We start from the raw sequence: 22,888 nt of genomic DNA, 5'->3' as shown, positions 1-22,888 counted from the left end.
TTTAAATTAATTTTACTTGTAGTCTGGTCATATATACTTGCTAACTATATTTTCATTAAGTTCTACATTTCCTTTCTCATTATGGTTAGTCAAAGTGTACGGGAGGCATAATAATATAAAATAAAGGTCAGAAAAAAAAAATCATTCAAAGTATATGAGGTCTAATATATTCGACCCTAATATACCACCATATCCTCTTATCCCTACCCTGTTGTCTGCTCGTCCCAAACCTTCTTCCTACCCTCCTCGCCCATCGAATCCTCTAAGTATGACCTTGTTTGTGCTGACGCCCACTCAGCTTGCTAAGTCTAATCTTGCTGCCCCTTCCTCATGAGCTCAATTGTTCAAAAGTGACTACTTGGTGCAAGAGTTGAAGGGTTACAAGGGACCTTGTTTGGCTCGATCAGCATTGACCCGAAACATCTGGCAGTCAACCGTGAAGAATGAAGGTACAACCTCATCAATAAATTCCTCGATCGACCCCCTCCTTAGGTCATTGAGATGGCGAGAGGTTTTTTCACTTTCAAATTCTCGGACAAAGAAGACATGGTGAGGCTTCTAACAGGGGATTTATGGACTTTCTTGGGGCTTGTGTTAAGTTTACCCTTGGCAACTAGATTTCCATCTGTTGCGGGAGAAAATCACCATGGCACTGATTTGGGTTCAATTCTTGGGTTTGCCTTTTGATTACTGACCCTAGGACATTCTTATGGAGGTGGCTGCTGACTTTGGCAAACTACTAAAGGTTGACGCCCATACCCAAGCTAGGGTTTGTAGCTGGTTTGCTTGGGTGTACATTGAAGTCATGGAGGTGGCCTTTCCTTTAAAATAAGAGACAGAGGTCGATCTGCTAAGTAAAACGTTTTTTCAACTTGTTGCTTATGAAAATACCCATATTGTTTGCTTGTTTTGGTGGCCTTGAACACGACCCCAACTACTGGCCAAGGAGGAACCTTGCCGAGAGGCTAGTTAGCTACAAGCTAACAACCACAAAGTGCCCCACCTAGGTTTGAGCTGAGTGGGGAAGATCCTACTCGGCCTTGGATTAGGGTTCAACCACGGTCCCCCAAAGACCGCCGCCCTAACGTCTTAGTATAGTCACTACAGGCAATAGTTATTGGTAGGGGGTACTATGCTGATGGAGATTGATAATAATAATCGCGATAAGGTTATCGTCCCAATGCTGAGTGGTGGGGACAACCTGTAGCCTACAGTGGTGATGACGCCATATCCTCAAGAAAAGTTACCCTTATCCTCGACGCGTGGGAGGAGTGCGAGCCACCCACTTGGAAGATTAGCTTAGCGCCTCGGAGCGCGGTGTGAGTAGGGGTTCCTCATCGATTGCGCAGGCTATGGATGCTACGTGTCCCACCCTACAAGATGGCACCTCGTCTCTTCCATGTGTCCTTCTCTGGTGGATTCCGCTATCGCCTCTAATTTCATTCTTGTTTCATCCTCTACATAGGATTTTGAAGTGGCCAACGGCTTTCGAATCTCGTCCGACCAAATCCAGCCAAAATCTTACTTATGAGACATATTTAGGGGTCCATCCATCTCGTATGTGAGGCTATGTCTTTTGATAGCCGTTTGATTGTTGCTTTGGATTTTATGACCGTTGATGTGCTACACATGCCTAATAATATGACTTTAAGCCCTCGAAGCTTAGTCTCACCTTGGACATCCCACTGAGTCTCGTGAATCATGACTCAAACCCTCAACCTCCCTCTAACCCCTCACCTCCCTCTTGACCTATTGCTTAAGCTTCTCTTGACATATCTCATCTATTTGTTCCGTCTCCCATTCCCATCAGCATTCCAACTCCTCAAACCCCTTCGCCAACCATTAATCTTTGGACTTTTGTTATCTTAGCAGCTGAGGCTCGTGACAATGCTCAAGTCCATGAGGATGTTGATATCTCTAATAAGCCTCGTGACTTCGAGCTACTTCCTAGTATCTCTAGTGCAATTTCAAGGAATGGCTCGCTACGCCTTAGCCACCTCCCTTTATCAAGGTTGCAGGTTTGCTCAAACCAAATCAAAGCCAACCAAATTCAAAGGTCAAAAGCCTCTAGTTGACACTAAAGACAAGATGGTCTCCTCCTCTGATATGGTTTCTTAATGAGGATCCTCTCCTAGAATTGCAGAGGCATTGCTAAAAGGGAAGGATATTCCTATTTTACTCATTTAATTAATATGTAGAACCCCTAACATTTTTATTCTTTTGAAACCCATCTCACGACCTGTATCTGTACATTTTTTTTGTAGGATGCGTCCTACTTGGGTCGGTCACTTTATTGCTGGCTCAAGAGCGGTGGTGGGATCATGATAGGATGGAGAAAGGCCTCGATCAAAGGTTTCCTTGTCCACTCATCCACCCAAGCCCTGCATGCTGCCATTTATTCGCAATCTATGCTAGCACGTGTGCCTTGAGTAGGTATTAGCTTTGTCATGAGTGAGTTTTATGAATATTGTTACTCTCTGTTGGCTTGTAACGGGAGTTAATTCATGCATGCTCTCGAGGATAAGATAGGGGGAGGTCATTCTTGATCTCCTATTCTATTACTGCTTTTCGCAATTTTATTTTTTGCAATGAACTGGTAGATGCTGGCTTTATTGCTCCTGCTTTTACCTAGTGCATAATAGATATGGTAACAATAGGATCATGGTTCGTCTTGATTGTGTTTTTCTTAATCTGCGTTTTATTGAATTATTCTTGAGCTATTCTATCATGTATTTATCGAGAATTACGTCAGACCACCTCTTTTAATTTCCCTTGGAGTTTTCAGCATTTGAGAAAGAATTTTTTTTCGATTTGAGTGATTTTGGTATGAATATCCTAAGGTGAGGAATTGGTCACCGAGATCTGATCCTCGGCTAGCACTCCGGCTAACCCGAACTCCTCTATGGTGTCCTTGCATTCTAAACTTCTCAGGGTTTCTCATAATCTTGTTTTTTAAAATCGGACAATGTTAGGCAATCTCGAGGTTTAGATCTTGAAAGTAAGGAGTCTGCGTCCTCTTTTAGTGAGGATAACAGTCGCTTCCTTGCTATCTTTAACCGAAAATGTGTAGCTTTTCTCAGACAGATTAGTCTTAAGTAGCAAAGCAAGGCTTAGGTTAGCTGAGTGAAATACAAGGATGCAAATACTAATTTCTAACCTACTAAATTTAGAAACCAAATGAATTGTATTAAGAGACTGAATTTTTTTCAAAATGAATTCACGATTGATTCTAATCAAATTTCGAAAGAATTTATTGACTTCTTCCTTTTGGAGTAATAATTTCTCGAAGATTACAAGTCTCTTAGTCTTAGTCCTCACTGCAAGGATGACCTTCTCCATCCTTTCACTAGTGCGGAGGTGAGATTAGTTGTGTGGTTTATGCCAGTGGGTAAGGCACCTGATTGGTTTATCTGTGACATTTTTTAAAAATATTAGGACATAGTTGGTAATGATTTAGTAGAAGCTTTTTGAGAGTGCTAGTCCGTCTAATGTTGTAAACTATCGACTAATCTCCATTTGTAATGTAGTGTATCGGATCTTGGCTAAATTTTTAGCCGACCGAATTAGGCCCCTGTTGCTTAATTTGATTGGGTTTAAGCAGTCCACTTTCATGGCGAGGCGCCACATTCATGATAATATTATGATTGCCTAGGAGGTCGTTCATTCTATCTTCTCATCAAAAAAGAAAAAATGGGGTGAATTTTTTGGTTATTAATATTAATTTGGAGAAAGCCTATGATCATATTTTTAGCGTGTTGTTTTTAACACGTTAAAGCTTATGGATTTTCCTCCGAACTTTATTTTTTTGGATTCATGCATGTATTATTAATGTGTCTTTTGCGACCCTTATTAATGGTTCTCCCTCTCAATGGTTTCATGGTCAATCTGATATTAGGCAAAATGATCCTATTTTCACCTTCTTTATTATGGTTGTTCAAACTCTGACTATTCTTATTAATATGACTACTAATCATGGTAAGATTATTCATCTCTCTATTGGTACTTTTAAGTTTAATCATCTGCTATATGCTGATGACATGCTTGTTTTTGATCTTTTTACAAAACTTGCCAACTTAAAGACTAATTTGGATAAATCGGACATTTATTTTCCTCTGTCTTTGAAGTCTAATGACATGATGTCCCTACCTTGGGATCCATAGAAGTTCTTTTCCTTTCAAAAATTTGGGTGCTCTTATCTCCCCTAACCGCCTCTTAGTTCACGATCATGAGGCTCTCCGCACTAGCATTGATCTGCGGCTCGCGAGGTGGAAAAAAAGCCAATAACTCCCAAGTTGGTCATCTCACGCTTATTAACTCGGTCCTCAACAATATTCTTATCAACCTTTTGTCTTCCTCTTAGACTCCCCAACTGTGCTGGTTTGAATTACTAAATTGACTGGGCAATTTTTTTGGGCCAAAGAGTTTGGCCAACGTGGCCTCTATCTTATTAGTTGGGACATATTAACCCACCTTAAGTTACAGAGGCTAGTTATTAGGATTCTGCACCTCATGCATATTTTCTTGATTATTATGAGGGTTCTCCTTATGCTTAATGGTCGCAACAGCTGTTGGGTTCGACTGATTTAGGCTAAGTACAGTCACATCCACCCTTGGGTCACCACTCTTAAGGCTTATCATACTTACAATTGGAGAATGCTTCATAATATCATGAGTTAGACTCGCAAGGGTTATCTCAAAATTATCCGCAATGCAAGTCCACTTTTATCCTCTTGGATCCTTGGATTTCAAATATACTATTCCTCATACTCCTTTAGAGTTACTGATCTCCTCAGACTTGGAATGAGAACCTAATTACCCACATGTTTAGGCGGAAGCTTTGTGAAAAAAGAAAACTTTCAATATTACGTCCCACTAAGAGATGGGGATAACTACTGGATTTGGGCTCTGAACCCTTTGGGCCTAGCAACAACCAAACCAACTTACCATTGCTTCACAGGCATTGAGCCACTCCCTTACTGCCTTGGAAGGGTTGGAAGGCTCTATGGAAGCTAAGTATTTCATAAAAAAATCAAGCTCTTTTGTGGACATTTTGTTAGAACAAACTCCTAACTAGACTCGCTCTGAGTCGATTACGACTAGGCTCCGACCTTGTGGAGTGCTCTTGATAATATCTACTTATTGGGTCGCCAGACCCAACTTAGGCAGGCTATAACTGGCTCATTGAGAACATTTGCTGTCTGCCTCTAATCGCAATCTCCTTCTCACAGTAATTAGTGTCTTAGGAAAATATAAAATATCGTAATAACCTTTAGTTTAATTTAGTGAAAGAATAACCAAAGGTAATATGGAAAGAACTCTGTCGCTTGCTTATAAATACTTCGAGAACATGACGCTAAGCTGACGACCTCCCTTCCTCTTTGATTCATCCATTGGGAGCCTCCCCCTACCCCAGAGCTTCGTCAAACTTAATACTAACGACTTATATTCGAGCCCTAACGAGCCTAACGAGGTAGGCTTCATTTTGCGCTCCTCACTGTGATCCCCAATTATAGCTAGTAGTTGTTATGGCCCATGCTCCTCACTCGCCACTGAAACTTTTGGCCTTAGAGAGGCCTTGATGTGCATTTAACTTCGCCAAACCTTTAGATCGAGATAGACTCCCAGCTCCTAGTCGACATCATTAACGGAGTTCATCCAGGCCCGTAGTATATATCCTCTATCATCAATGACTACAAAGTGTTGTTATCATTTTATTCTTTTTCGTATATAAATTATATCTATTGTGAAGCCAATGAGTTTACAAAATGCCTAGCAAATTTAGATAGAATTACGAGATTCTGTGTTACTTGAAAATGATTCTACTCATAGGGTATTCTTTTGGCCACTAAACTAGCAACACTCTTTGTAACAACGACAGTTGATCAATAGAATCATTTTTTATTCTAATATATATGTATATATATATATAGTGATAAGTGTTATACTTTAAAAGAGTAATTATGTGAAATTTCCCTTTTCTTTTATTTAACCAGGGTTTTTTTTTTTTGACTAAATTTATTTGGGCCAGCAAATCTTTTCCACTGAACCGGTTGTCCATGGAATATTGGGTCTCTTGTCACTTGGGCTGCCCAAATTCGTACAATATTGGGTCTTGGGCTGTCAACTTTGTAATGGATAATATAAACTTAAAGCTAATCGCATATTATAGATATAGCAGTACTTAATAAGGACGAAAAGTGTCAGGATCAAAACTAGCTCGTCCTGGTAATACGTTTACCTTTTCCGCATTCGCCGGAAATAGATTAATGCATACACACGTGTTGCTGAGTAGGATCTGTTATAAATGTGACATAACTTATGTACACACGCTAATCATTTCGTCAGAAAAATCATAAGCTTAAATTTCCTCTAGAATTAACTCATGACACGGACCAATTGTTGTATTTTTATATCCTGTCAAATTGCCAATGATAACTATGGTTTGGTAATTCTGGCTAACCACTTTAACTTACTCTTATCACTTTTAAGCTTCTATTATTTAATTAGTGCACAGAAGTTGAATAACAAAATAATTTATCTTAGAAAAGAAATAAGAAATACAACTATCTACAAGATCCAAACTTATAAGTATCAGACAATTTAAACCTGAATCCAGGATTACAAAACAAATTAAATTTGAATTCTAATACTTGAATACTGAATCCTAATCCATAAAAGTAAACCTTTTTTTTGTGTGTGTGTAAAATAAAACTTACATTTGAATCATCTCGAGTAAATTAAATGATCACGTGGTTTCTGATTATGTACAGTAAGATCGAGCCCCACTCACGTAGTCACACGTACACATCGCATCGATCTTGGATTTGCCTCACCTTTTTAAGCCTTCTCTCGTTCACTATTGGGACCACATCGTACGGCACTAAACACACCACGTGGAAAACATCGAGTTTTGACCAAACTAGGATCCTCACCAACTTATTTATCTAAATAGCCTACCTTCTGAACTAATTTCTTTTAAGCCCTGCAGAGAAACGCTTTTATAAAAGCTAATATTTTCGACATGATGTAGTGAGGAAAGTAAAGGAGTTATAAATTGGTGTTTATTTTATATTTTTTACTGGTTTATTCAATTGTAATATTTTAGTTTATCTCTACCTTATTTAATTAAAAATTAATCCTTTTATTTTTTATACTTATCTTTGAACTGATATATTTAAGGGGTGGGGGGGGGGCAACTGACATGTCCAATATAGGTGGTATCTTTCAGTATAAAATTTCGGTGATGAACTATTTACGTAAATAGATTTATGAGACCTAGTTTGATAAATTTTTTGAAAATATCATCAGTTTCAGATAAATCAGAACCCTACACCCTACAGTGTACGGCTAATTTGGCTAGACGTCAGTATCTTCTGCTGCGGGCCAAACAGCGGATCCCGGAAATACTTACACTACAAGCAAATAGCGTCCCACATTGCTTTCTATTTTCCAAACAAGAAAAACTCGATGGCCACATCGCACTAGTATCAAATCCCTTCTCTTTTACTCTATCTATCTGGTCCATGGACCCTCTTTAACAGAAAAAACAAAACAACTCTATCTATCCGGTGATTGACCAAACTAGCCCTGCTTTAATTTTTTTTTATCAATATAGATTATTCCTTAAACTTATTATTAAATTATTAAAAATATTATTTTACTATAGCCCTAACTAAAATTCTGAATTTATAAGTGTTTCACGTTTCAACACAACCGCTGATCGCCTTAAAAGAAAATTTTATATATAATTATCAAATAAAGCATGGACGAGATCAATGTTTTATATAAATTCAGCATTTTGTTACGAAAACTATGAGATAACAGTTGAGTTAATGCGTCAAAATAAAATCTAGCGAGATATGAGTTTAGCGTGGATTATTTGAAGAAATAAATTTCGTTTAGTTTAGTTAAAAAAAACTCTCAATTTTATTCGATCCTTACTGTGGGATAGGTGTATAAACGAGCAGAGCTTGAGTAAGTTAGGCTTAGCTCGAGAGATAATAGTTTCTTTTTTCTAACTTGAATTCGAATTGATCTCGATCTCGATTCAAGCTAGAAAAAGCTCAGCTCAGTTTAGCTCTTTTTCAGCTCATAAGCAATCTGACATAATCTGTCGATGATACCAATTCGGAATCGCTCATAGCCGCTCAAGCTGCACCCCATTGACGGCCTCTACATTTATGCTAAATTTGACTTAAAACAGGTGACTAATGACTATAATGAGCGGCTCGTTCTAGGATAAGATGGTGCCAACAAGGTCTATTTGGAGAAGCTCCCTAGCAACAGGCACATCGTTAACAAGTGCGTCTACCGCGAAAAAAAGATTGTTAAGTTTTCTAGCGAGGTGGTGGAGATGCTCACCAAGCTTCGACAATGGAACCTCACGACCACTGTCGGTTGCTGAATCCTTGTTGAGGCAAACTCCTTCCTATTATTGGTGGCGTGAAATTATTTTGAAAAGTTGAGAGAGTTTGGAGATGATGCCGTGCAATACGGACTCGACGGCTTGGCTTGAAACAGAGGTCGGGGAGACATCGATAGGAGCTTAGAGATAAAGTGGATTTTGGTGGAGGATGGAGATGGTTTAATGGTGAAGATGAAATGGATTTCGCCAGTGGGTTTTAGCTAAGAAAGTTTGGGGAGAGTATTAAAGAGTTCAAATTTTTTCTGTACACATTATACTATCCGTTGAATCTAAGATCCATTAATCCTAAACCTATGTACAAAATATACTTGCCTAATTGAGTCGAACTTGGGTTAGCCAGTGCCTGCTCGGTTCGGGACTTCTAACGAGCTGAGAGCAGTAACCTCACAAGTCTACGGCCTCTTTTTAACAAACCTACTGCGGGGTGACAGATGGATAATAAGAGACCGTTCTTTACTCGCGAATAACCCATCACTTTGTTTAAGCTGTCGTGCATCCAAGACGGGACTAAAATATATTCTTAATTGTCCAAAAGTCAAAAATCCTGTTAATTCCTACAGCGATGCCACGTGTCGCCAACAAATAAGGGAATAAAAAAAATCGATATCTACAAATAAATGGATAATTCCGTATCAATTTATACCCATTATTGACGAAATTACCGGTTAAACTAAACCTCCTCTCTTCTCTCTCTTCTCTATACATTTTAAAAGAGTTCAGTAGATCAAATATTATTAATGAGCGAGTTAGATAAGGCTTCAATGTGTGCGTCAGATCAGGCTTTCTTTACACCAACTCGTAAAAGATATCAGAATAGAATAGAAGGGTAAAAGGGTAAAACAACCTAGTACAGCGTCCAATTAATAGAATTATCAAATCCATTTACCATTTAATACCGGGGCTCCTCCCTCCTCTATATAAACCCCCGTTCTCCACCCCCCCTATTCTCTCCTATTCCGATCTTGATCATTTTCTTATTCTGTCGAGAGAGAGAGAGAGTGTGTGTATAATAGCGGCAATGGCAATCGGTGGAGAGAACGGATCGGAGGGATCGGCGGCATTGGTGGTGTCCTTTGGGGAGATGCTGATCGACTTCGTACCGGATGTCGCCGGGGTTTCGCTGGCGGAGTCTACCGGGTTCCTCAAGGCCCCTGGCGGTGCTCCGGCGAACGTTGCCGTCGCCATCGCCAAGCTCGGCGGCAAGGCCGCTTTCGTCGGCAAGGTAACTTCGTTCATCTTTCCCTCTCTCTTTATAGAGTCGAGGGCTTTGAGATCTGCGTGGCAGAAGCCCGGGGCCGTCCGACCTTGATCGGACGAGCCGCGTGGTTCGAAAAGATCTGGATTTGAATTAGTACTCTGTTTCCAAAAATCCCGATAAGAGGTTTTATCCCGTGCATAACTCCTCTAATAAAGTCAAATGGAGATAAATTAGGTTGATAAGAGAACTCTTTTTGTCAAGGTAGTAGGTAAGTGGTCCAATAAGCTGGGTTAATAAGTCTAAAAAAAGTTTAAATCTTACTAACCCTTTCTTTCTCACTAGGATTTACTAGATTTAATAGAAAAAGACATCTATTTTAACTTTACTTATGGATAATTATTAGATCAGAAGTTTAAATATCCAAATAATCGCAGCTATTCTTTATCTTTCTTATTGTTTTTAAGGGTATTTTTTTAGAATTTAATATAAAGGTCCTCTCTTTTAATCTTATCAAGATAACTTTTTTATCCTATCAATCTGAATAGATAACTGTCGAGGTTTGCAGTTACCACGAATCCCGTATACTTTCATGGAATTAATAAGTAATATTGAACCAAATTCCGGAGTAGAAGTGGGCCCCGTTCTGCTGCTCTTTTACGCCAGATTTCGTAGGATCTCGGCCGTTAGATTTGCCAATGAACGGACAGGAACGGTCTAATCGTGATGCTCCTAAATAATATCAAGCTATTCTAGGGGCAAACTTGTAAAAAAAAATATTTCCTTTTACATTCTTTATTCTTTCCTACGTTGGTATTGATGAGATCCACCAATGAAACCGTGGGCGGTAAAATAAGTTGGCCTTTCTATGCTCTACGCAATAATAAATCAATAAATTGCTAGCACATAGGCGGTAAGGACACCGGTGGTAGATGTATATTAATAATTCCGACGTGGCTGCGACCAGCTTTATTAAACGCATTTCTGCACCCTATCACAGACGTGGGACGTGGACCCACATGTCTGTTGAGGTGTCATCAGGTCCCACCACTATTTGCATGCCGTGGATCTTACTGCACCCCCGTGGTGGGTGACAGGAGCTTATCCCGCTTACTTTTCTTTATTAGTCTGTTGTACGTAATATGGTTGGACCTAATCACCAATTGGTCTCTGAATATAATCATAGATCTGATGGGATTCTTTACCCAGAAAAAGTGATGGACTGGTACTACTGAACAAAACTTGGGTGTTAGTGGGTTGGTGAGATTTATTAAAGTGCTTTTCCTGAATGTAGACATGTGATTGTAAATATCTTAAGATATTGGAAATAAAGTACAATTCGACTATAATATATATACGTTCTATTTTATGTGATTTACCAACTTATTCTTCGTATGCTATAATATATATATATATATATATATATATATATAAGTCGTAAAATCATTCATATCAAAATCGAAAATAGATATGTGCACTGACCACTCACCTTAATTGTCATATAATTAATTTTTTTTTCAAAGAAATGAGAAATTAATGAATTGAGATTCAACCCAAGGAACAGAGCACTATCCCACTGGCTGAGTTCTTACTCGGCTAAGTAGAAAATTTCCATTTCTTTGTCATTGTGAGTTCATGTATTTGATTTCTGATTGTGATTGTTCCTGTCAGAAAATTCTTTCATATTTATCCATGAGTCAATATTTTGTCCGATACATGGGTCGGATTCATATTAATTATACATATATATATATATATATATATATATATATATATATATATATATATATATATATATATATATATATATATATATATATATTTACAGAGTCCTTTTTATTTTCAGTTTGTTTATAGAGCACTTGTTTATCAATTAGTTTAATAAAGATCTAACCATTAAAGATATTATCGGTTCAATAGATAATTATTATTATTTTTAAATATATTATCTTACATATTTTATTTTGATAATTATATTTTCTTAATATATTTATCAAGTAAAAGACATATATCTTTAACTTGGAGTAATCGTGTATATATATATCATAATAAGGATATTGATGTCTTTTTATAATTAACTATGAAAGTTTAATTAACTTTTATCTATTTAATTATTTATTATTATTTTATATATGATTAATTTAAATTTAATTTAATAATATATAGATAGAGAATCATATTTTCTATAATTAAGGTATAATCATATTTATCATAATCATAAAAGTTAGTCATACATAATTAAATCTTCTTACTAACATGTTTTTTTTTTTTCTTTTTTTTTTATTTTTTTTTTTTAACATAATGCGGTTCGGGAATAAGTACCTAATGAAACCGGCGTTATAAGATTATAAATTTTATAGGGGTATAAAGTATACTTCAAGGTTGCTGAGTTCAAATAATAAATTTTGGTTCTACTGATCGATAGCATTTGAAAAGAACGACATTTAGCACTACTCAAATTCCAGAAGTAGTATTTGACTATTGAGTGAGTTCATTATAACACTCATCCTCTAAACACTGCATGCTGCCGCAGGTTGGCGACGACGAGTTCGGCCACATGCTCGCAGACATCCTCCGAAAGAATGGAGTTGACGACGAGGGCATGCTCTTCGACCCGCACGCCCGCACTGCCCTGGCCTTCGTCACCCTCAAGAGCAACGGCGAGCGGGAGTTCATGTTCTACCGCAACCCAAGCGCCGACATGCTCCTCACCGAGGCCGAGCTCAACCTTGCTCTCATCCGCCGCGCCGCTATCTTCCACTACGGCTCCATCAGCCTCATCTCTGAGCCCTGCCGGACGGCACACCTGGCTGCTATGCGCGCTGCCAAGGAGGCCGGCATCCTCTGCTCCTACGACCCCAACGTTCGACTCCCTCTGTGGCCCTCGGAGGAGGCAGCACGCACTGGGATCCTGAGCATATGGAAGGAGGCTGACTTCATCAAGGTAAAAAACTATATTTAGAAGAGTTTATTTAAAAGAGATGATATGGTGGTTTTTTTAACTTTATATTTTAGTGGGTCATTTGCATGAAACAACTCTTACTGATCATCGTTTCATTTTGCAGAACTATTTATCGTATTTTTATTATTTAGAGAATTTATAGATAGTAAATAAGGAATCCAACGATGGATTTAGTTGGTTCTGCAGAGTGTAATGAGAGCTTTAATTGGTGACACTGCAAAATGGAAAACCTTTTCTTTTATTTTTGTTTTGGCTGACAACTTTATAAATGAAATTGCTAATGAGCTAATTGCTGAAAGGGAAAGAGGAAAAGTGTAATGAGCTGTTCATTGTTTTTTAACTTCTGTATTCACTGCAGGTAAGCGATGATGAAGTTGCTTTCCTAACGCAAGGAGATCCACAAAGCGAGGAGAACGTATTGTCGTTGTGGTACGAGGGGCTCAAGCTGCTTATTGTTACTGATGGCGAGAAGGGATGCAGATATTTCACCAAGGTTTATTTCTCCTCAACCTAATGCGATTAATATTGGTCCTTAGAACTTGTCAGGATACTAGTCAATGGAATTGTGCTCAGAGTATTCCAGGACTCGAATGCTAGTGGTATCAGTTAAATTAAGACACCATAAAATTTTCATTTTTTATTTTTTAATTTTTAAAAAACACAGCCTGGATGGATACTCATCAGACAAAACAGATGCATGGATAGAACCCTCCCCTATCCATTTACCCATAAGAGATCTCATTCTATTTTTGACCTTTTATTTTTCTTGCTTACAAATATATAGGACTTCAAAGGTAAGGTATCAGGCTTTGCTGTGAAGACAATTGATACAACAGGAGCTGGTGATGCTTTTGTTGGTTCTCTTCTGGTTTCCATTGCCAAGGACAACTCCATTTTCCAGGTAAACTATTACTGGCATATACTGATACTGTCAATTATCTATTGTTATCATCCATATATGTCAGTAATCTGTAGACTTACTAACTATCTACCCTTGCACAGAATGAGGAGAAGCTGAGGGAGGCACTCACATTTGCGAACGCTTGCGGAGCTATCTGCACGACCCAGAAAGGAGCAATTCCAGCTCTTCCGACCACGGCCGCCGCCCAGGAACTCGTCGCCAAGGGGAATTAGGTCCTTTATATGCTATCTTTGGAAGGAAAGTTTCCATGTTTTTCGTACCTTGACCCTGTATTTTTTGCTGTTTTGTCTTTGAAGAAGAAAACTTATCCCCCTCGGTTCAATAAAGAGATTGTCTTCAGTTTTGCAGTTCAATGCCAATGGCTATTCTTTAGCATGCATCTTGTCCTTGCATTATAACATTATAAAGGTTGAATGTAGTTGATTTGTCGTCGTTTTACTGGTGTGTAAGAAAAGATTATTCATGAAATTAGCCATCCTTTATTTATGAATAACAAACTAAACACTATGTTTTTATTTTTCTGAGTTTAGAGACTACTAATTTAAAGACTCCTAATTTGATTCAATAATCAATATTTTTTTTATCTTTTTTATATCAAACTTAGCAGACGACTTTAAAGGAAAAAGGATCCATGAAACTCATAAGATAGATCTGTTCATATAATTCAAAAAATAAATAAAATAAAATCGAACGATAAATGGGTGATCTACCAAATTTGTTTAGGAAATTGTTTAGAGAGTGACACTCAAATGCTAGAAGACATTGGAAAATAAGGAGAGAAAAAAATGGCTAACCTACGAGTGACAAGATTATGTTTATTTTAAAGACATTTATCTATAAGTATATATTTTGATCATATTTGAAAAACTAAGACACTTAAAAGGTGTTTGATACCTTTGAAAAGTTATTCGAAAAGAAGAATTGCGTCCTGATTGCAATGTTTAGAAAATTAAGATGCATAGGCATTGGGGAATAATTTTGAAAGTGAAAAGCCTATGCATGCAAATTTATAGTTCGAATTTAGAAGAGCCAATTAGTGAAGCAAAAATAAATCAGTACCTTATTTAGGGGCTTAGAAAAGAATATTATTATTTTGTTAATCTCATTATAAGGTTGGGTAAAACAACTAAGATTATTAGAGTTTGATAATTTGTTTAACAACCAGGAGTTGGCCAAACAAGGACGGAGTGTTCAATATTGGACAGAGATGATAAAGAATATACTTTGTCTTTGTCTGTTTACAAGAAGATAATCCAAATAGAGATATTAGGAATAAACTTAAAAAAGGAAAACACGAAATGCTATTGTGGCAAGTATGTGTTTGGTCTTTTCTAATTTATTATTATTTTACATATTGCACAATTTTTTTTTCTTTTAGATCTGATCCGTATTACATATTATATAATTCATTATAATTCTTTCTTAATTCTCAATTAATTTATATATTACATAATTATGAATTAAGAAAAACTTTAGATAAATTACGTAAAATATAATGCATATAAAGAGCCAAAGGAGAGAAATTATATAATAGGTAAAATAACTACTGATTGGAAAACATTTAAAATATGTTAATTTGTATATTTTTTTGATAGAAAACTTGTAAATTCAAATACACAACTAAGTCGCAAACATATGCAGGTACAGTAGAATCAGGTCAATTCAACTATAGTTAAAATGAAGGCGACATAGATTAGAATTAATTGTTTATGTTATATAAAGTTAACTTCTTTTAAGTTAAAAAAAAGGCAACATAATTATCTAAAAAAAGTGCATAAAAATACTTTAAGTATCTAAGGTAATAAAGAAAAAGCGACTATGATAACAAAGTTTTTCTTAGATTGGCTAACTTATGTGCAACATGATTAGCCTCACTTCTTTGATTTTTTAAAAGAAATGCCTCTAGTTTGTTTATTTGTATAATAATTCTTTTACTTACAATTACTTTATATGTATTTTATCTGTAAACCTGAAAAATAAAAGTTATGTAATACTTGAAATAACTGCAAATCAAGAAAATCCTTAAAAAAATGTAACAAAAAATAGCAGCTATTATAAGAAAACTAAAATTACTGTGAATTAAGAAATAACATACAAAGAGAAGAACTGTATATATTACAAATGTTTTCTATTTTTTATGTTTTCCCTAATTCGTAGTTATTTTACAACGTAAATTTCTCATTTCTAAATTTTCTCTTGATAGCTATTATTTTTTTAATAGCATAGAGTACATAAATATTGATTGTAAGAAAAAGAATTATCTTTGGAGAAAAAGCAAAAAATGATGTCTTCTCTAAAATAAAACTTTGAATTTTATAAAATTAAACCATTATCTCTAAATCATTGATCTATATATGAGTCACCCCTAATCTGTATTGTATGTATATTTTTTTTTAGCTTAAATTTAAGCTTGACCCAATTTTATTGCAATTAGCATGCATATATTTGAGACCTATATGTTATGTCTTATTTCCACTAACTTAAATTGCTACTAATGTTAGGTCTTTAATGATTCTTATTATTTTACATATTACATAATTTCTATCTTTTAGCTTCTTTTTTTTTAATTTATATTACATTTTACATAGTTCCTTCTTTTAATTCGTAATTAATTTTATATATGATTATTTTCTACTTTGCGATTAGTTTACAACACGTTTCTCACTTTTAATTTTCTCATAATAATTATTGTTTTACGGATTATGCAGTTTTTCTATTTAGAGTTTTCTAGATTTATAATATTTTAAAAATTACAAGATTTCTATTTTTTCAGGATCATTTGCAGTAAAAAGTACTTCGGTTTTTATATTGGCAAATATAGATTCCTCTATTTTCAAATTATATTTTTGAGCTTTTTTTACTTATAATATCTACTTTACTCTTTTCCTAACCTAACCCAACCATTTTAATTAAATCTTTACCACTCAAAACCCATTCTTTTTCTTCTTCTTCCTTTTCTTTTAGTTTTTGTTCTCATTATTATCAATCTTAATTTTCTCTCTCACGGATCAAGCATTCTTTCACTTCTTCCTCTCTTTCTCTTCTTCCTCTTTCATCTCTATCTTCTTTCTTAATATTGTCCTTCCATTCTTACACATCAAATTTAAACATATGTTCAATTCTTCTTATCTTATTTCTCCTCTTCTTTTCACCATTTTCCACCATTTCTTGTTAATGTTATAGCTCCTCGGTAATGGATAAGACAAATATTTTAGAGTCATTTTAACATCATCATATATTTACACATATCTAAATAAATATGAGTAAAAATATAGCTAAGAATCACACTGCTTTTATAATTGAGGCTAACAAATGATAATTAGAGTTGGCTAATTTAGAAGCTTAATATATAACTAATTTTTCGAAATGTATTGGATAAATGCAATTTAGTTTTATTTGCCATAAATTTTTTTTCAGCATAATACTTCTCTAAAACATGGTTATATATATATTTTTAAATTAGTCATTTCAAAGGCCCATGATATCAAATAATTCAATGTCTCAATTAGAGTATTAACCGATGAAATCTAGTATGGCATGTGTTAAATGGAGACAATTCAACAATTGGAGTGTAAACATGTCCAAAATGTGTATAAAAAGTTATAAATAATTCTCTATTTAGTGATAAATATATAAAATATGCCAACGATATGGTAACTTACTTAGGAACTTGAATATATAAAATTATTTATGTATGTTAAAATTTGGTAAGTATAATTATTGTGCAAACACATGTTATAAGTGATCATCTTTCTAATTAATATAACGAGATATATAGTCGAAGTAGAGTTGACAGAAAAGACAACTAGAAAATTATGAGAATATGATTTCCACTATAAATGTCCCACGATAATGAGGAATGTATGTATTTTATTTTTTTTCATCTTATTCTATCTTAGTTCTTATTGTTCATTATTATGAATTTATTAGTTATATTAACTTAATGGAATGCAAGATTGTAGCTAATGTCTTACAATATAAAGATTTTTTACAATAACGTTCGCAGTTTAACATTTAGTAGTGAGATATTATAAAAATCATGGCAAAGATAACTGCTGAAATTCACAAGTGGCAGTAGCGAGAAATTATAAACCTATATCGTATAATTATATAATGATAAGTAATATTTATGGAATACTTAGTGATTTATTATTATTACAATTAGGTTGCGTTATAATTTATTGCTTATGTTATTGATAACTTTAGTGATGATTTATATTATAACATACTCAATAATAATTATAGTGTTTTTTCTAAATTGATGCAAATTTCAATGATGATTTATAGTTATTACAAGTAGATTGTGTTGTTATGTTATTATAATTTATTGTTTATGTTATTGATGACTTTAGTGATGATTTATGGTTTAACATACTTAGTAATAATTTTCGTGTTTTATTCTCAGAAGTTTTTCTATTTTTGGAAATGAGTACATTTATTTTGTTAAATAGATCTATACATTTTAATTTGCATTGATAATAGTAAAAAAAAATCTTATGCATCACTTATATAAATTATGCACCCTGCCTATTCAAAATGTGCATTTTAAAATTAGCTAATGTGAATATGTATAATAATGAAAAAGTCTTGTCTATCATTTATATAAATTAAAGAAAAAAATCTTTCAAGTAATAAAATATATAGCTTGATGCGTGGGGTTTATTTTTTGGAAATCTAAATGCATATATACTAGTTAAAATTAGAGCGTACAATTTGCATAAGCGATGCGTACATATTATATAAGCGATGTATGATATTTTTTAAAATTTTTTGATATGTACCTTGTTAAAATTAGAGCGTACCAAATGCATAGGCGATGCATACATATTACATAAACGAAGCGTGGCGATTTTTTAAAAATCTTAATGCGTACCTTGATTAAATTAGAGCATACAATTTGCATAGGCGATGCATACATATTACATAAATGATGCATGATATTTTTTAGAAATCTTGATGTGTATCTTAGTTAAAATAAGAGCGTACAATTTGCATAGACGCGTATATATTACATAGGCAATGCACGATGTTTTTTTTTTTAAATTTTAATGCGTATATTGATTAGAATTGGAGCGTACAATTTGCATAAACAATGCGTACATATTACATAGGTGATGAGTGATATTTTTCTAGAAATCTCGATCCATATCTTAGTTAAAATTAGAAAGTATAATTTGCATTTGCATAGACGATGCGTACATATTACTTGCATGACATTCTTTAGAAATCTTGATGTGTATCTTAGTTAAAATTGGAGCGTATAATTTGTAGAGACACGTACATATTACATAAGTAACGCGTGATATTTTTTTAAAAAAAAATCTCGATGCGTATCTTGATTAAAATTGAAGTGTACAATTTGCATAAGCAATGCGTGCATATTACATAGGCGATGAGTGATATTTTTTTTTTAGAAATCTCGATGCATATCTTAGTTAAAATTAGAAAGTATAATTTGTATAGGTAAAATGCTTACATATTATATAGACAATGCGTAACGTTTTTTTAGAAAATCTTGATGCATACCTCGGTTAAAATTAGTGCATATATTTTGCATAGGCGATAGATACATATTGCATAGGTATGGTGGTTATTAGGAAATCGATACATACCTTGATTAAAATTGGAGCATACAATTTGTATAGACGATACGTACATATTGCATAGACATGATATTTTTGAAAATTAGAACGTACATTTTACATATGTAATGTGTATAAAACATATAGGCGATGCGTAACGTTTTTATTTCTTCGTTAAAAAAACTAATGGTAAAGTTTTGCTGCTTACCTTAGCTAAAATTTCTGTTAATGTTTTGTATATATTCTTTGGAAATACTTTACATAGATGACTTGCATAATCTTTTACTATGTTTACTAATATGATTATTAAATTCTAAAATATATGTAATTTTTTACTATCGCCATATCTCCTTAGTGTGGGGAAAAAGAAGCCTAATGATGATATTTTTATTTTAAAATTTATTTCGTTAATATTTGGTATTTATATAGAGCTATATATTTTAATACTTGAAAGATTTTTTTCATCAGTTTAAATAGGTGATTGACAAAATTTTTTATTATTATAAATACGTATCTTTTGCATAGGCGATGGATACATATTGCATAGGTATGGTGGTTATTAGGAAATCGATACATACCTTGATTAAAATTGGAGCATACAATTTGTATAGACGATACGTACATATTGCATAGACATGATATTTTTGAAAATTCGAGCGTACATTTACATATGTAATGCGTATAAAACATATAGACGATGCGTACCGTTTTTATTTCTTCGTTAAAAAAACTAATGGTAAAGTTTTGCTGCTTACCTTAGCTAAAATTTCTGTTAATGTTTTGTATATATTCTTTGGAAATACTTTACATAGATGACTTGCATAATCTTTTACTATGTTTACTAATATGATTATTAAATTCTAAAATATATGTAATTTTTTACTATCGCCATATCTCCTTAGTGTGGGGAAAAAAGAAGCCTAATGATGATATTTTTATTTTAAAATTTATTTCGTTAATATTTGGTATTTATATAGAGCTATATATTTTAATACTTGAAAGATTTTTTTCATCAGTTTAAATAGGTGATTGACAAAATTTTTCATTATTATAAATGCGTATCTTGCATAATTTTGAAGCATACATTTTGTATAAACAGTGTGCATAATTTATATAGATGATACGTAAGATTTTTTTTACGATTACTAATGAGTACTTTGCTTAATATTGAAGTGCATATTTTGTATAGATGTTGTAGAGAATTTACATTGGTAATACGTAAGACTTTTAAACTAATTTTAATCAAAAGCACATTTATAAAACTAGAGTAATGAAAAATATTATAAAATATATATAAATATTGATAACATTTACATGAGTGATACATGTACTTTGAGCAAAATAAAGTAGTCACAAAAATATTAACTTAATTCAGAATACTTCAATCACCTAAGAATAAAATGAGGAAGATGAATTAGTGAAAAAGTGAGATAGATATTGAATGAAGAAACTATCTTTTTAAGGATTGCCAAATAAGATTATTTTAGAGAAGAAATAATATTTAAATTGTTATTATTAAAAATAGAAGATGGAACAATAAGAGAAAGGAAATGGTAGAAGGATGAGAGGAAAAAGATGGAGCTAGTAGAATTAGGAAATCATACAAAAGTCTTTTTTTATTTAAAAAAATTGTTAGGCCTAAATTAGTAAATAAGGTAAGGAGGTAATTTGAGTATTAGTTTTATTGTTTAGAATACATCAGTCTTTTCGAAATTAATTAGGATTAAATTAGTCAAAAAAGCCCAAAGTTGTAATTCGATAATGAGGGGCTTTTTGTGTAAATTTGCCCACTTTTTTTTGTAGTTTTAGTAGTGAATATAGAGTATTTAAATCAATTGTAAATAAAAGGCTAATATACAAATAAACAAAAACGTGGCATCTTTTTTAAAATAAAAGGCTATATTACGTAATTTCTCTCCATGTTTTTCTTGATTCACAATTTTTTTCAATATTACACAGTTTTTGTTGTTTTTAAGTTCTTTCCTAGTTTGCGGTTTTTTTCAAAACATAATTTCTCACTTTTAGTTTTTCTCTATTGTATTCGTATTATATAATTTTCTATTTTAATTATTTCATAACTTTTATCTTTTCAATTTTATAAGAGAATATAATTTTTTTTAAATTTAGAATGGAACATACATTGTTCCGTTAGGACGGATTATTGGTTCAAATAGTTGGTTTTCTTAGAAAATATTTAAATAATATATATATATATATATTGAAATAATTCTAAAATTAAAAAATATGTAAGAAAGTAAAATACCCTAAGAACATATATTATTTATATAGATACCCTTCATAGTTATTTTTAAATTAAGTTATTTAATATAAAAAGATAAAAATACTATTAACTAAGAGAAATATTTGAAAATAAATACTATTAACTAAGAGAAATATTTGAAAATAAAAATAAGGATATTTTTTTCTTTCTATGTTTAAATTGTCTAAATTTTAATGGTAGTTTACTCTAAGCGGTATTTATGCAAAAAAAATAAAAATTTTAAAAGATACATGCGCAAATTATTTATATTTTAAGAAGTAAATATGTTAAGGATATATTTGTAAAATAAATAAATAAAACTTCAAAACAATATAAACTTTGGCTCTTGTATTTTCTCTTTTCTCTATTTGATTTTGAACTTGGTTTGAAATATTGAGGTGTTTAGTTACTGAATATGACTATGTATTTCTAACCGAGTTCACAACTAGCTGTGGTCTAATTATAATCGCCACCCTATATATCTTATCTTCTAATCATTCCGATTCAAATAATTATACTTTTAAAGATTAAAATTTATCTTAAGATGAAAGTGATTAGATAATTCGGCTCTTACTTAATAAGTTGATAGTTATTACACCCATAAAAAGGAGCACACATGAAGAACTCTCAGCATGCATTCTATGCCTAATGTGTATGTGCCTTCACGTGGCTCCCCCAGTGCAGTGCTTATGTGCAAGCTTAATACCCTGCCCCTAGTGTGCATTCAAGTTCCTAGATGCCAGGATGCCTACATGCATGTATGCTGTGCGATGAATTTATACCATATATGATATCTTACAGTATCAGCATTGCGTAGATTTTTTGTATTAGTTGTTGATCAAACTATCAAACGATCCAAAATACAAAGAAAAAGAAATCCGATGAATAAAATAGTAAATTGAAAGAAAGTACATAGTCCTCATCACATTTATATAACCTACCTTCTTTGGCCGGAATATTTCACTGCCTACATTCCAGAAAAACACAAACAAACACCTCCATAAATACGATATTTACAAAAGCAGCGAAAGCCCGCGGCAGATATCAAATGAAGAATTTCAAAAACATATGTGTGAGAATAAAAAGTAGAGCACAGAAAAAAGTACTTTAGAAAAATTTATATTTCCCATCACTTTTACAATCCTCTTTTTTTTTCCCAGTAAATTTGCGACGATCATTAGATTGTGGTTTTAGATTAAGTAACACCAATCATTAAACAACCAATAATGCGGGATAGAGAGAAACTCTCCTTGGGTATAGATAAAGTAGAGAAATTAATTAATTTCACTAAAGATATTGTGCATCATGACTATCAATTGATAGTAATGATTTGCATAAGAAACCTGAACAAAACAATAGATCCAAAAGGAATGAGTTTAGCATTAAATACAACATTTTGCTATCAAATCAACAAATGAAATGTTAAATCAACAAACACCCAACAATAATGAGAGAGAGAAAAGAACAACATATACAAAAAGCACAAGAAGAAATCAGGATCACCTCCTTGAGTATATAAACAGAAAAATAAATCAATTCCAT

The 22,888-nt window shown here is 33.4% G+C and overlaps 1 protein-coding gene across 1 annotated transcript; it reads left to right on the top strand.

Moving 5' to 3' along the window:
- Window positions 1-9,362: 9,362 nt before the first annotated feature.
- Window positions 9,363-13,857, top strand: LOC140768794 (fructokinase-2-like). The gene is made up of 5 exons (XM_073109205.1): window positions 9,363-9,647; window positions 12,154-12,564; window positions 12,941-13,075; window positions 13,367-13,483; window positions 13,585-13,857. The coding sequence occupies exons 1-5, from the start codon at window positions 9,444-9,446 to the stop codon at window positions 13,714-13,716; spliced, it is 999 nt and encodes a 332-aa protein (XP_072965306.1). The 5' UTR covers window positions 9,363-9,443; the 3' UTR covers window positions 13,717-13,857.
- The last annotated feature ends 9,031 nt before the right edge of the window (window positions 13,858-22,888 follow it).

The sequence above is a fragment of the Typha angustifolia genome, chromosome 10, assembly GCF_048772165.1.
Source record: "Typha angustifolia cultivar Huaian chromosome 10, ASM4877216v1, whole genome shotgun sequence".
Lineage (NCBI taxonomy): Eukaryota > Viridiplantae > Streptophyta > Magnoliopsida > Poales > Typhaceae > Typha > Typha angustifolia.
Note: the sequence above shows the minus strand (reverse complement) of the source record. Positions and strands in the feature narration are given on the sequence as shown.